This window comes from Pogoniulus pusillus, chromosome 44, assembly GCF_015220805.1.
Source record: "Pogoniulus pusillus isolate bPogPus1 chromosome 44, bPogPus1.pri, whole genome shotgun sequence".
Taxonomy (NCBI): domain Eukaryota; kingdom Metazoa; phylum Chordata; class Aves; order Piciformes; family Lybiidae; genus Pogoniulus; species Pogoniulus pusillus.
In genome coordinates, this window is record NC_087307.1 from 338,269 (window position 1) to 351,901 (window position 13,633).

Genomic DNA, 13,633 nt, shown 5'->3' on the forward strand with positions numbered 1-13,633 from the left:
AACAGTTTTCCCTAACAGATTCTTTTCACATACAACAGGAACTTTATCACCGTGTACTGTTTGGACCAAATCTGATTGTGCAGGTCCTGCTCTGTTTACTGAACCTCTACTATTTACCAACCAGGTAGCTTCTGCTAAATGTTTGTCCCAGTTTTTCAGAGTTCCACCCCACATGGCTTTGAGGGTGGTTTTCAGCAAACCATTGTAGCGCTCAATCTTCCCTGAAGCTGGTGCATAGTAGAGTATGTGATAGATCCATTCAATACCATGCTCTTTGGCCCAGTTTTTCACAAGATTGTTCTTGAAATGAGTACCATTGTCTGACTCAATTCTCTCTGGAGTTCCATGTCTCCACATGATCTGTCTCTCCAAACCAACAATGGTGTTACGTGCAGTAGCATGTGGAACTGGATAGGTTTCCAACCATCCAGTGCTGGCTTCTACCATCGTTAGCACATACTGCTTGCCAGAACGAGATCGAGGTAAAGTGATGTAGTCAATCTGCCAGGCTTCACCATACTTATACTTTGACCATCTCTCACCATACCATAAGGGCTTGATTCGCTTAGCCTGCTTAATAGCAGCACAAATGTCACAGTCATAGATGACTTGGGTGATAGCGTCCATGGACAAGTCAATTGACCTATCGCGAGCCCATCGGTATGTTCCATCTCTGCCTTGATGTCCAGATGAGTCATGGGCCCACCGAGCTAAGAACAGCTCACCTCGGTGTTTCCAATCAAGGTCAATGTCAAGTTCAGAGTTGGTATCAACTTGAGCAATCTTAGCAGCTTGATCTGCCTTCTGGTTGTGTTGATGTTCCTCAGTGGCTCTGCTCTTGGGCATGTGTGCATCTACGTGCCGCACCTTCACTGGAGTTCTCTCCAGCTGTGCATCAATGTCCTGCCATAGATCAGCACACCAAATAGGCTTTCCTTTCCTCTGCCAACCATGCTTCTTCCAGTCCTTTAGCCAACCCCATAGAGCATTGGCTACCATCCACGAGTCGGTGTAGAGGTAAAGGATAGGCCAATTCTCACGTTCAGCCACATCAAGAGCAAGTTGAACAGCTTTTACCTCAGCGAACTGACTGGATTCTCCTTCGCCATCTTTCGTTTCGGTAACTCTCCTGGTAGGACTCCAGACTGCTGACTTCCATCTTCGCTTGTTCCCAACAAGACGACAGGAATCGTCTGTGAACAAAGCATAGTTCTTTTCCTGATCAGAGAGATCACCATAGGGAGGAGCTTCCTCAGCACGAGTTATTTTCTCCTCTGGAGGTTTGATACAGTCTGTGCCTTCCGGCCAGTTGGTGATCACCTCCACCAGACCAGGTCGGTCAAGATTACCCATTCGTGCTCGTTGGGTTATCAAAGCCATCCATTTAGACCAGTTTGCATCCGTGGCATGATGTGGTGATGAACCTTTGCCCTTGAACATCCAGTTAAGAACTGGCAGTCTAGGAGCTAAAAGCAATTGTGACTCAGTTCCAATCACTTCAGAAGCTGCTTTCACTCCCTCATAGGCTGCTAGAATCTCTTTCTCTGTTGCAGTGTAATTTGTCTCTGAACCTCTGTAACAACGTCCCCAGAAACCAAGTGGACGACCACGTGTCTCATTTGGAGCTCTCTGCCAAAGACTCCAAGTTGGACATTGTCACTGGCAGCCGTGTACAGAATGTTTTTAATGTCCGGACCAGATCTCACAGGTCCCAAGCCCACTGCATGGACTACTTCTCGTTTGATCTGATCAAAGACTGTTTGTTGTTCAGGTCCCCACTCGAAATTGTTTCTCTTACGAGTCACATCATGCAGAGGTTTGACAATCTGACTGAAACCAGGAATGTGTAGTCTCCAAAATCCCACCACACCAAGAAAAGAAAGTGTGTCCTTCTTACTGGTGGGAACTGCCATGGTGGAGACTTTGTTGATCACATCCTGAGGTATGTAACAGCGACCATCCTGCCACCGCACTCCCAGAAACTGAATTTCTTTGGCAGGTCCTTTGACCTTGTCTCTCTTCATGGCAAAACCTGCTTGCAACAGAATGTCAATGATTTTGTTACCTTTCTTGAGGACTTCCTCAGCAGTTTGGCCCCACACAATGATGTTGTCGATGTACTGGATGTACTCTGGAGCTTTACCTTTCTCCAGTGCATTGTGGATGACTGAGTGACAGATGGTTGAGCTGTGTTTCCACCCCTGAGGCAAACGATTGAACTGATACTGGATTCCTCTCCAGGTGAATGCAAACTGAGGCCTGCACTCCTTTGCTATGGGAATAGAGAAGAAAGCATTAGCAATGTCTATGGTTGCATACCATTTAGCCTCCTTTGATTCCAGCTCGTACTGGAGTTCCAGCATGTCCGGCACAGCTGCACTCATGGGTGGAGTCACCTCGTTGAGGACACGAAAGTCAACTGTCAGTCTCCAGTCACTGTTAGGTTTGCGCACAGGCCAGATGGGACTGTTCAAAGGTGAATGAGCTTTCTCGATGACAGCCTGACTCTCCAGTTGACGAATCAGCTGATGAATGGGCAACAAAGAGTCACGGTTAGTTCTGTACTGCCTATGATGAACAGTTTGAGTTGCAATTGGCACTTCCAGGTCCTCTATGTCATGATGTCCCACAACTGCAGATTCATCAGAAAGTTCAGGTCTAATGGACAATTTCAATGTATCATCCTCAATCTCTACAGATGCTATTCCAAAAGCCCATTTGTGACCCTTAGGATCTTTGAAACAACCTACTCTCAAAAAGTCAATTCCCAGAATGCAAGGCGCATCAGGACCAGTTACAATAGTATGTGTCTTCCACTCTTTACCAGTTAAACTTATCTCAGCCTGTATCTTAGTTAACTCTTGAGATCCACCAGTGATTCCAAAGATAGAAATGGACTCTGTCCCTTTACAATTAGATGGCAATAAAGTACACTGAGCACCTGTGTCAACTAAAGCCCTGTATTTCCGAACTCTTGAACTGCCAGGCCACCTAATGAATACATTCCAATAGATTTGGTTCTCTCCACTATCCCTTTCCTCCTCCTGGCTGGAGGCAGGGCACCCCTAATGCTGAACATGGCATGTGGGGTGTACACAATGATTGGTGTTGTTGTGAGAGGAATTGCAACTGTTGGAACAATTGCAGTTACTCTCGGGAGCTGAAGAAGTGACAGCTACTTTTCTGGCATTATTGCCTCTGTTTCTGCCACTCTGCAGATCCCTGACCCTCTTTGAAAGAGCTGAAGTAGGTTTACCATCCCATTTGTTCATGTTCTCCCCGTATGTGTCACGCAGAAGTATCCACAGTGACGCATGTGATTGCTGCTGTCTGGGTGGAATTTGTCTCCTCCTAGGCTGAAATTGCCTTGCAGGAGGTGGGCATCTGTTCCTGACTGCAGAAACATGCACCCATTCAGATGATGCAGGAACGGTATCCTTGACCAGATTGGTAATGTTTTTAAGATCCTCCTTCAGTTCTTTCATGCTCTCTTTGACGCCATTTCTTATCTCTGTACCTAGAGTTTTTATGGCAGAGACTAAACCAGAATGTGACAAGCTGTCCTCAATCTGCCTGAGCTGGTCAGTGAATTCACCAACAGTGAAAGACCTTCCATTATCACTCCTTGCTAGAAACTTACTGGCCAAGATGTTAGCATAGGATGAAGGAGCAAGCTTAATAAGCTTCTTCATGAGACCTGTTCCCAAAGGAATATCATCAGGCTCATGAGTACCATGATCTCCATAAAGCACTTCCTTCACAGCAAACTCCTTCAGAAGCTTAATTCCCTGCTGAACGGTGTTCCACTTCTTGGCAGCCCATGGCAAATCATCTCGGGAAGGATATCTCATAGCCACAGCCAACAGAAGGCGTGTCCACAAGCTAACCCTACCAAGAGGACTTGCTAGGTGTTTGTCCACTCCACTCTCCTTAGTGAGTGGTCCCAGCTGCTTGGCAGACTTGTCTCCTACCTGCAGAGCATTAGCACCAATGCCACGGCATCTCACTAGCCAGCTTAAGATTGGCTCACCTGATTCCCTTGTGTATTTCTTCCTAACTTCCCTGACCTCTCTGAGTGGATCCTTGGAGCCTTGGATGTCATCTTCCACCTCCTCTTCCTGTTGTTGATCTGGTGGTACTGGGCCTAACAGAACCTTCCTCATAGCAGCTAACCTCACAGCACTCCTCTCACTTGAGTATTGGTGTCTCAGCACATCTACAAGGTCTCGCAGACTAACTATCTCCTCCTCCTCTTCTCCTTGCTGATCACCAGAGGTCCCCTCTCTTACATCCTCCTGCGAACCACTCTTTGTCTTAGCTTTTGCCTTAGCAGGTGCCAGAAGGGCCTGAGCAGCAACAGACTTGGATGTGTCTGCTGGAGGATTTGAATTATTGTGTGTCTGACTTGGAGCGTTTGAATTATTGGAGGTCTGACCTGGAGCTTGTGAGTTCAAATCTGCCTTGCTTTTAACAGGAGGATTTTGATTCTGGTCTGCTGGCTGGGGGTTTGAATTGGCTGAGCTGGTGTCATTTAGGATTTGAACTGACTGGGCTAGCTTTACTAGCATTAGTAGGATTGTTTGCCTGTCCTCCTGGGATGCCTGCCAACCCTGAGGTGTTATCATTTTTGCTGGGAACATTCTGATTTTGGGTGCCTGCCTGTGCTAGGGCTCCTGCCGAACTCTGTGGATTGTTGTTGTTTTTGTTATCATTGTTTATTTTATTGGCGGGAACATTGGCTGTGTTCCCAGCACTTGTAGAGGGAGGGGCAGAGGCTGGCAAGGGGGAAGCCGATAACTGTGTTCCCTTGTTTTGCTGTGAAAGAGACTGCTTCTGAGACACAGAATTTTTCCTAGTTCTTACAGAAGCTGGTTTTGAATTTTTCACCAATAATGCCAAAATTAATATGAATATTAAAATCATGAGGCAAATATTAAAAACTGTGAGTAGCAAAACAGTTTTACATGAGCATGTGCCTATACAAACAGTTGGAATTCCTGTCTTAGGCTGAATAACTCTCATTAGAGCCATATTTAAAGCAGAATTTCCATTGATTGTCACATTATTGACCAGAGCTCCTGTAATGTCCTTGGTAATATTCTCAGAGATATTAAAACCAGCATAACCAAGAATCAAATCACCCCAGCTCCAGAACATATCTGAAACCTTAGCTTTAGCCTTATTATAAGCCAGATCAATGAAATAAGCAACAATTTGACCTTTTAACCAACTAAATGCCAAGAAAACAAAACCAGACCAGAGCAATGCCCCAACCAAATACAATAGCTGCTTGATTAGCTTCATCTTAATTCCCAGAGCTAATTTCTAATCACTCAAAAATCTCTAGCCCCACGTTGGGCGCCAATTAAAAATGTGATGGTTTGGGGGTTACCCCGCCCCCCCACACTTTTGAATTTGCCCCAGCTAACTCAGACGGACCCTGGGAATATAGATGAAGCAATTTATTTACAGCTAGCAGAATTTACAAGCAGCTATTTACAATATATACAGTTATATACAATTATATACAGAAATATACAAAGGATAAACAATACAAAAGCACAACTCCCCTCCCAGAAACCTGAGTCCCCAGGAGGGGCTCTCAAACCACCCCAACACCTCCCCCGGCCCTCTCAACCTTACCCCAGTTCTCAGGAAGAAGAGAGGTGCAGCCAAGAGGTTAGGGAGTGAGGTTAGTGGGAGCAGGGTTAATGAGATGTGACCAGGTCTAAGGCAAAAGCAAGAGAGAGAGAGACAAATGGAGAAAAAAGTCTTTCTTCTTCCCAGAGTTCTCAGCGAGACTGTGAGAGAAGTTGACATCAATTGTTTTTCATTTCACTGCCTGTTATCTAGTTCTGTTACCAAAACATTCTAGCTTGCTTCAAACTAGCACAATTACGCTAATGTGTTGTGTGTATGATGGGATAAGAGGAGTCACCATGAGGGTGACAGGACCATCTTTGGGGCCTTCTTTGGGGCATTTTGGTCTTATGCCTTTGGTCTTCTGTCCTGCATGGGTATTATGCTTACTCTGGCCTGCAGTAAGGAGCTTCAATCCAAAGTGTGTTGCTGCACCTGTCAGGTTCCTGGCAGCAACAACTTTGGACAGGGATCAGGTCCATTCAATACTGCATGGGTTCAGGGTACCCAGATTGTAGTCTGGCAGGCCCTAGTCTGTCCTGGGAGGGGACCAGGGGATTCTCTTTATGTTTGGACTTGCCCTGACTTCACTGAGATATGTCACAGGGACCCAGTTTGAGCTGGGGGAGACACAGGTTTTCCAGTTTGTACTGGAAGAAAACTCAATATGTACTGAGGTGGCTTCAAAAGATGCATTTTGTACTGGGATGGGTCTTAAACTGTGTTGGAATGGGACCAGGGGATCAAGTGTGTACTGGACAGGGTCCACTCTGTACTGGTAGGAGAGCAGGGGGGCTTCAGTTAATGTGAGAACTTTTTACTGGGAGTGGTTAATGCAGTTCAATGTGTCGAAGGAAGGCAACCCAGTGTTAACTGGGATGGCCTCAGAGTCCTGATTACTTTGTCATGGTCTGCACTGGGATGGAATCAGGGTTTCCAGGGAATGTACTTTGTATTGGTGTGGGACCCAGACTGTACTGGGATATAGTAATATGATCCCATTTGTACTGGGCCAGGGCCACATCAGTGCTAAGAGGGTTAAAGGAGATTGAGTTTGTACTGTGATAGGCTCAGGCAATACAGGGAGGGGAGCCAAGGAGCACATTTTGTACTGGGCCAGGGTCAGACTGTGAGGAAGGGGTCAAGATGATCCACTTTGGAGTGGGATGAGACCACATCTGTCCTGGGAGTGGTTCAGGAGATCCACTTTGTGCTGAAGGGGGGACAGGTCTTAACTGGGAAGCATTAAAAGGATCAAGTTTGTACTGGGCAGGGCCAAGCCTGTACTGGAATGGGGCCAGGGAATCCAGCTTATAGCAGCAGAGGTTTTAGCTTCTTCTGGGCAGCGACCAGGGGACCAAGTTTAGAAGAAGGCTTGCTCAGACTGTACTGGGAGGAGTCAATACTGACAGGTCCTAACCTCCTGCCCAGCCCCAGACATGGCCTGTGTGGAGTTCTGCAGATAGCTCTGCTCCATGAGCTACCAGAGGCTGCTTAGGGCCCTCAAACCAGCCCTTGGCCTTCAGGAGGCTGAAGACAGCCTCAGAGCCAAAGTCACCCTGAAACCTGAGGTGTCAGGCAAGTGCTGGAAATGGCCACTGAAAGTGCTGGGTGGTGACACAGGCCCTTAGCCACTTTGGTCTGCCTGCACTACCAAGGTCACAGACAGGCCTCCTCCCTTCTCCTGCACCTCTGTGTCTTTCACCTCTCCCACAAGACCTGGCTCTGCACCACAAACCTGCAGTGTGAGTCCTCTCCCTGCATGGTCACACACTGCAAGCCAAACAGAGAAGTTCTCCTCTTCTTCTACTTTGCACCCCAGAGCAGCTCCTCTAGAGCTCTTCCCAATTCCCTGTCGTCTGTCACAGTCTCACAGTATCAACAAGGTTGGAAGAGACCTCACAGATCATCAAGTCCAACCCTTTACCACAGAGCTCAAGGCCAGACCATGGCACCAAGTGCCACGTCCAGTCCTGCCTTGAACAGCCCCAGGGACAGCAACTCCACCACCTCCCCGGGCAGCTCATTCCAGTGTCCAATGACTCTCTCAGGGAAGAACTTTCTCCTCACCTCCAGCCTAAATCTCCCCTGGCACAGCCTGAGGCTGTGTCCTCTTGTCCCGGTGCTGGCCACCTGAGAGAAGAGAGCAACCTCCTCCTGGCCACAACCTCCCCTCAGGTAGTTGTAGACAGCAATAAGGTCTCCCCTGAGCCTCCTCTTCTCCAGGCTAACCAATCCCAGCTCCCTCAGCCTCTCCTCATAGGGCTGTGCTCAAGGCCTCTCCCCAGCCTCGTCACCCTTCTCTGGACACGCTCAAGCATCTCAATGTCCCTCCTAAACTGGGGGGCCCAGAACTGAACACAGTACTCAAGGTGTGGTCTAAGCAGTGCAGAGTACAGGGGCAGAATGACCTCCCTGCTCCTGCTGACCACACCATTCCTGATGCAGGTCAGGATGCCACTGGCTCTCTTGGCCACCTGGGCACACTGCTGGCTCATGTTCAGGCGAGTATCAATCAGCACCCCCAGATCCCTCTCTGTCTGGCTGCTCTCCAGCCACTCTGACCCCAGCCTGTATCTCTGCATGGGGTTGCTGTGGCCAAAGTGCAGCACCCTGCACTTGGAGCTATTGAAGCCATCCCCTTGGACTCTGCCCATCTGTCCAGGTGGTCAAGGTCCCACTGCAGAGCCCTTCTGCCCTCCAACCCAGCCACATCTGCCCCCAGCTTAGTGTCATCTGCAAACTTGCTGATGACTGACTGTATGCCCTCTTCCAGATCATCTATGAAGATGTTAAAGAGGATAGGGCCCAGCACTGATCCCTGAGGGACACCACTAGTGACAGCTGCCAGCTGGATGTGGCACCATTCACCACCACTCTCTGGGTCCGGCTCTCCAGCCAGTTCCTAACCCAGCACAGAGTGTTGCCATCCAAGCCATGGGCTGACAGCTTAGCCAGCAGTGTGCTGTGGGGGACAGTGTCAAAGGCCTTGCTGAAGTCCACATAAACCACATCCACAGGCCTCCCCACAGCCACCAAGCGGGTCATCTGATCATAGAAGGAGATCAGGTTGGAGAGGCAGGATCTGCCCTTCCTAAACCCATGTTGGCTGGACCTGAGCCCTTGGCCATCCCTCAGGTGCACTGTTATTGCCCCCAAGGTAACCTGCTCCATCAGTTTCCCTGGCACTGAGGTCAGGCTGACAGGTCTGTAGTTCCCAGGTTCCTCCATCCAACCCTTCTTGTGGATGGGGACCACGTTGGCCAGTTTCCAGTCTCCTGGGACCTCTCTGGTGAGCCAGGGCTGCTGGAAAATGATGGAGAGCAGCTTGGCCAGCTCAGCTGCCAGCTCTCTCAGCACCCTGGGATGGATTCCATCTGGTCCCATGGACTTGTGGGTGTCCAGATGGCTCAGCAGGTCCTGAACTAATTCCTCATGAATTTCCATGGCAACACACCACTCCCCGACCCCATCCCCCAGTTCAAGAGGCCACTTGCCTCCTCCTCCCTCCTAACTGTTGAAAACTGAGGCAAAGAAGGCATTCAGGACCTCAGCCTTTTCCTCGTCATCAGTTATAGTGTTCCCCTCCTGGTCTAGTAAGCAGTGGAGGCTCTTCTTGCCCTTCTTTTTAGCACTGATACATTTCTAAAAGTGCTTTTTATTATCCTTCACAGAGGTGGCAGCCTAAGTTCTAGCTGGGCCTTAACCTCTCTAATTTTTCTCCTGCATAATCTGGCTACCTCCTTAAACACGTCAGGAGAAGCCTTCCCCTCCTTCCAGAGGTGATACACCCTCTTTTTCCCCCCCCAATTCCTTCAGGAGCTGTTTGCTCATCCAGGCTGTTTGCCTTCCCTGCTGGCTTGTCTTTCCACCACCAATGCACTCTTTCAAACACAGCCCAGTCTGGTCTGACCCCAAAGCACTGCAGGGTGCTCTGGGAAGTCCCACTACAACCCCAGCCCCTCAGGAGGACACAGTAGCTGCTGGGGGGTGAAGAGGAGTGAGTCCAGAGTGGAGGGCATCCATGACACACTGCATGAAGAGATGCCCTGGTATGACAGCACTGCTGCTCTGGAGGTCAGCACTGTGTCAGAAGTATCCTTGTCCTGTCCCTGTGTTGTGGAGGGCCTGTAGGCCTGAAAATAGGCTTATGTCTTGCTTTGCCTGGACATGTTTTCCTGCCCTTAACCACAGCTAAACACATAACAAGCACAAAGGGGCACAACAGACCTGGTGCCATGAAGTCTGGCCTGCCCAGGGTCCAGGCTGGGGAATGTGTTTGTGTCAACATGTTTGTGTAAGCTCACACACCCAGCTCGTGCCTGCCTAGTGCAAGGCCTGTGTGATTCCCATATCTGGGAGGTCCAGGCTTGTGGCTTTTGCCTATTGTGGTAAGCTTTGGCTAATTGCCAACCTGATTGGCCATTCTAGTGTCCAAAGGGCCATTCATCTCAGCCCACATTTGATAAATAGAGTCACACAGGTAAACAACGTGCTCAGGCCCCCCAGCTCATGCTCACTTGCTTGCTCAGGCTCCCTTGCTTGCTCACTCACTCATTATTAGGCTTAGACTCACCAGCACTGCTTATGCCTACTTGCTTTGCTGTTATTATGGAGACAGAATCTCCCATAGTCTCCCAGCCAGCTGTGCACACCTACATGCCACTGCAGTGAGTTATCAGGATTAGATCCTGTATTGGCTGCCTTTACCTATGGAGCTCAGACTCCCATGCAGCTGTGCACCCTATTGTATGCCTTCTACCTTGTCACTACCTGGTAAGCACCATTGCTGCCGAGTTACCAGGAAGCAGACTCCACTTGTCTGCACACAATCGTCCTGCTAGCCAGTGTGAGACAGTGCTGAGACACAATCATCCTCCTGCACCTGAGCTCCTGCCAAGAGGCCCTGGACAGAGCATCCAGAAGAAGCCAGGAGACAAGGGCAGAGATTGCATCCTTCACCAGGAGAACAAGGTCAGAGACTGTAATTTCCCCAGAAGCCAGGAAGATTCTCCTTTCCCCTGAAGCTGGGAGGATTCCAGCCTCAAAGTCCACGGGCAAAGAGTCTCCTGAAGTTTGGACACCAGTAATAGGCTGTGATGTAGCCCTGGAGGGTGATTGATAATTAAAAAGAATTTGTAAGTGAATGCTTTAATGCCTCTGTAATTTCTATTGCCTCCTGCCATAGAGCAGAAAGAGCTTTCAGCCCTCTGCTGGGCAAATAGCATATCGACCCCAAGTGGCATTAAGCCATGGAGAAATCTCTCTCTGTTTATAGTTTGAATGTATGCCAGCTGTTATAATAGTTACAGTTTGATATATTCCCATAATAGCTTTGATAACCGTTTAAGAACAAATATTAATGTTAAAATTCAGTGGTGGGGGGTGGCAGAGTTCAGAATATTGAAGTTAATAAATATATATTTTTATAGAATATTGATCTCTTACCAATTAATTTCTCCCCTCCGCCACAATGGGCATAGGAGGCAGAATACCCCTCCGTGACACCCTGCCTGCAGCCCCAGCACTACCATGCAGCAGGATGGTGCCCAAGCTGCACACTACTCAGGACTTGCCCCTACACTCATCTGGAGAGTGGGAACATGAAAAAAGAGCAGTTTGGGACTACCCAAGCTCTGGTGCTCCCTGGCACTGCTGCTGTGCTAGAACTATTTTGTCCTCCATCTCTACACACAGGCACTGTCCTGTACCTCCAGAGAAGGCTTGGAGAAAGGATCTCAGAGTCCCTGCAGGGTCCTTGCTTGTGTTGGACACAGGGAGTACAGTTCCCCTTGTCTACAGTCTTTGGGTCAACTCACACAGGCCAATACTTAACCAGAAATGGTCTGAACCAAGACATTTCTGGGGGAACAACATTCTCACAAGTGCAACACCAGCATCAGTAGCCAAAACTAGAGAATAGAAGGGGAGCACAGAACTGCTCTGCAGAAGGAAACAGTTCATTGCCTCTGGAAATATGCAGAGATCAGTTTCCTCAGGGCATCCTTGAGCTCCCGGTTCCGCAGGCTGTAGATGAGAGGGTTCACTGCAGGAGGCACCACTGAGTACAGAACTGACACCACCAGGTCCAAGGCTGGGGAGGAGATGGAGGGGGGTTTCATGTCAGCAAAGATGCCAGTGCTGACAAACAGAGAGACCACAGCCAGGTGAGGGAGGCAGGTGGCAAAGGCTTTGTGGCGTCCCTGCTCAGAGGGCATCCTCAGCACTGTCCTGAAGATCTGCACATAGGACACCACAATGAACACAAAGCAGACAAATACTAAACACAGAGTGACCACGAGCAGCCCAACTTCCCTGAGGTAGGCTGTGGAGCAGGAGAGCTTGAGGAGCTGGGGGATTTCACAGAAGAACTGGTGCACAGCATTGCCCTGGCAGAGGGGCAGGGAAAATGTGTTGGCTGTGTGCAGCAGAGCAGTGAGAAGCCCACTGGCCCAGGCAGCTGCTGCCATGTGGGCACAAGTTCTGGTGCCCAGGAGGGTGCCATAGTGCAGGGGTTTGCAGATGGCAACGTAGCGATCGTAGGACATGATGGTGAGAACACAAAACTCCCCTACTATGAAGAAGACATAGAAAAAGAGCTGAGCAGCACATCCTGCATAGGAAATGGTCCTGGTGTGCCACAGGGAATTGGCCATGGACTTGGGCATAGTGGTGGAGACTGAGCCAAAGTCGAGGAGGGAGAGGTTGAGGAGGAAGAAGTACATGGGGGCGTGGAGGTGATGGTCCCAGGCTATAGCAGTGATGATGAGGCCATTGCCCAGGAGAGCAGCCAGGTAGATGGCCAGGAAGAGCCAGAAGTGCAGAAGCTGCAGCTGCTGTGTGTCTGTGAGTTCCAGGAGGAGGAAGTGGGTGATGGAGCTGCTGTTGGACATTTGCTGCTTCTGGGCACAGGAGACTGTTAAAGGGCAGAAGACTTTGCACAAGTTAGGACACAATTCCTGGAGACAATTCCATGGCTGCTTCCCAAAACATCTCCTTCTCTTCCCTTGCAGGAACTTTGTGCACACTCAGCTTCACACTCTGGCAGTCATTCTGGCAGGAGGCAGCTGTCCAGTCCTCTGACTGCAGTTGGAAAGCTCTGCTCTGGGGCATGTCCTCCTCCTCTTCTTTCAAGAGAGATCCCAGAGGCTGTGATGTGTGGCAGCTTCACAAGCTCCAGCAGCTGCAGATCCCTTCTCCTGCAGCAGAGACTCAGCATGTTCTGTGTTGTGAAGCTTTCTCCTCTCTGTCAGCATCCCACTCCTGCCCACCTAGAAGCTTGTTCTGCCTTCTTCATCTGCCTGAGATCTCCTTTCAGTGCTTTCAGCCCTACTGTGCTGTGTAGATGAACTGCTCCTGGGCAGAGCTTTCTCTCTGCAGCACTGCCCTCCTGCCAGCAGGTCCCCCCAGCCCAGAAGCCTGGCCCAGCTCAGCAGCAGAGGACCAGCACAAGACATTTAAGGATCTCTCTGGTGGCTTTGCTGTTGAGTCTGTTAACCATAGCCACTGACAGGAAGATTCTCAGGAGGTGAATTGCAAACTGCAAAGTTTACCGGAGTGTAAATGTGTCCCACTAAGGAGTATCACTGACAAAGCCTCCCCAGGTGCTTGTTAGCATTAAAAAAACACAGAAGTAACAACAGGGATGTCATGAGAGTGTCAAACTTGCTCTGATGATGAGGGAGCCTGAATTGATATTTTTTAAGTCAAAGGGCCGCTGTCTGGAACCTGTCACGAGAGATCCTTTCCTTCACTTCTTCCTCATTTCTCTTCCTGGGGAAGGGTGTTGTAGAGAGGAGCTATGTTATGGAGGGTTTGAAATTCACACCCTGCCCCCCAAAATAAAATTACCAGACTAGCTCAGAAAGCTTGGGAGAAAAACAAAGCCGTATTTAGAGTAGAGTTAAATGTAAAAGTATAAATACAATGAATATGTACAGAATATATTTACATATATTTACAGTTATTTACAGTTCAGAAATAACACAAACAC

The 13,633-nt window shown here is 49.1% G+C and overlaps 2 protein-coding genes across 2 annotated transcripts in view; both read right to left on the reverse strand.

Annotated features, from left to right (window-relative positions):
- The window catches only part of LOC135192824 (deleted in malignant brain tumors 1 protein-like), a 501,013-nt gene that overhangs the window by 42,984 nt on the left and 444,396 nt on the right, over positions 1 to 13,633 (reverse strand).
- LOC135192802 (olfactory receptor 14A16-like) lies at positions 11,601 to 12,533 on the reverse strand. The gene has a single exon (XM_064176186.1). It carries the CDS (start codon positions 12,531 to 12,533, stop codon positions 11,601 to 11,603), a length of 933 nt encoding a protein of 310 aa, XP_064032256.1.

Coding starts and splice junctions, on each gene's coding strand:
- LOC135192802 (XM_064176186.1), bottom strand. CDS start 12,533: ATGTCCAACAGCAGCTCCATCACCCACTTCCTCCTCCTGGAACTCACA.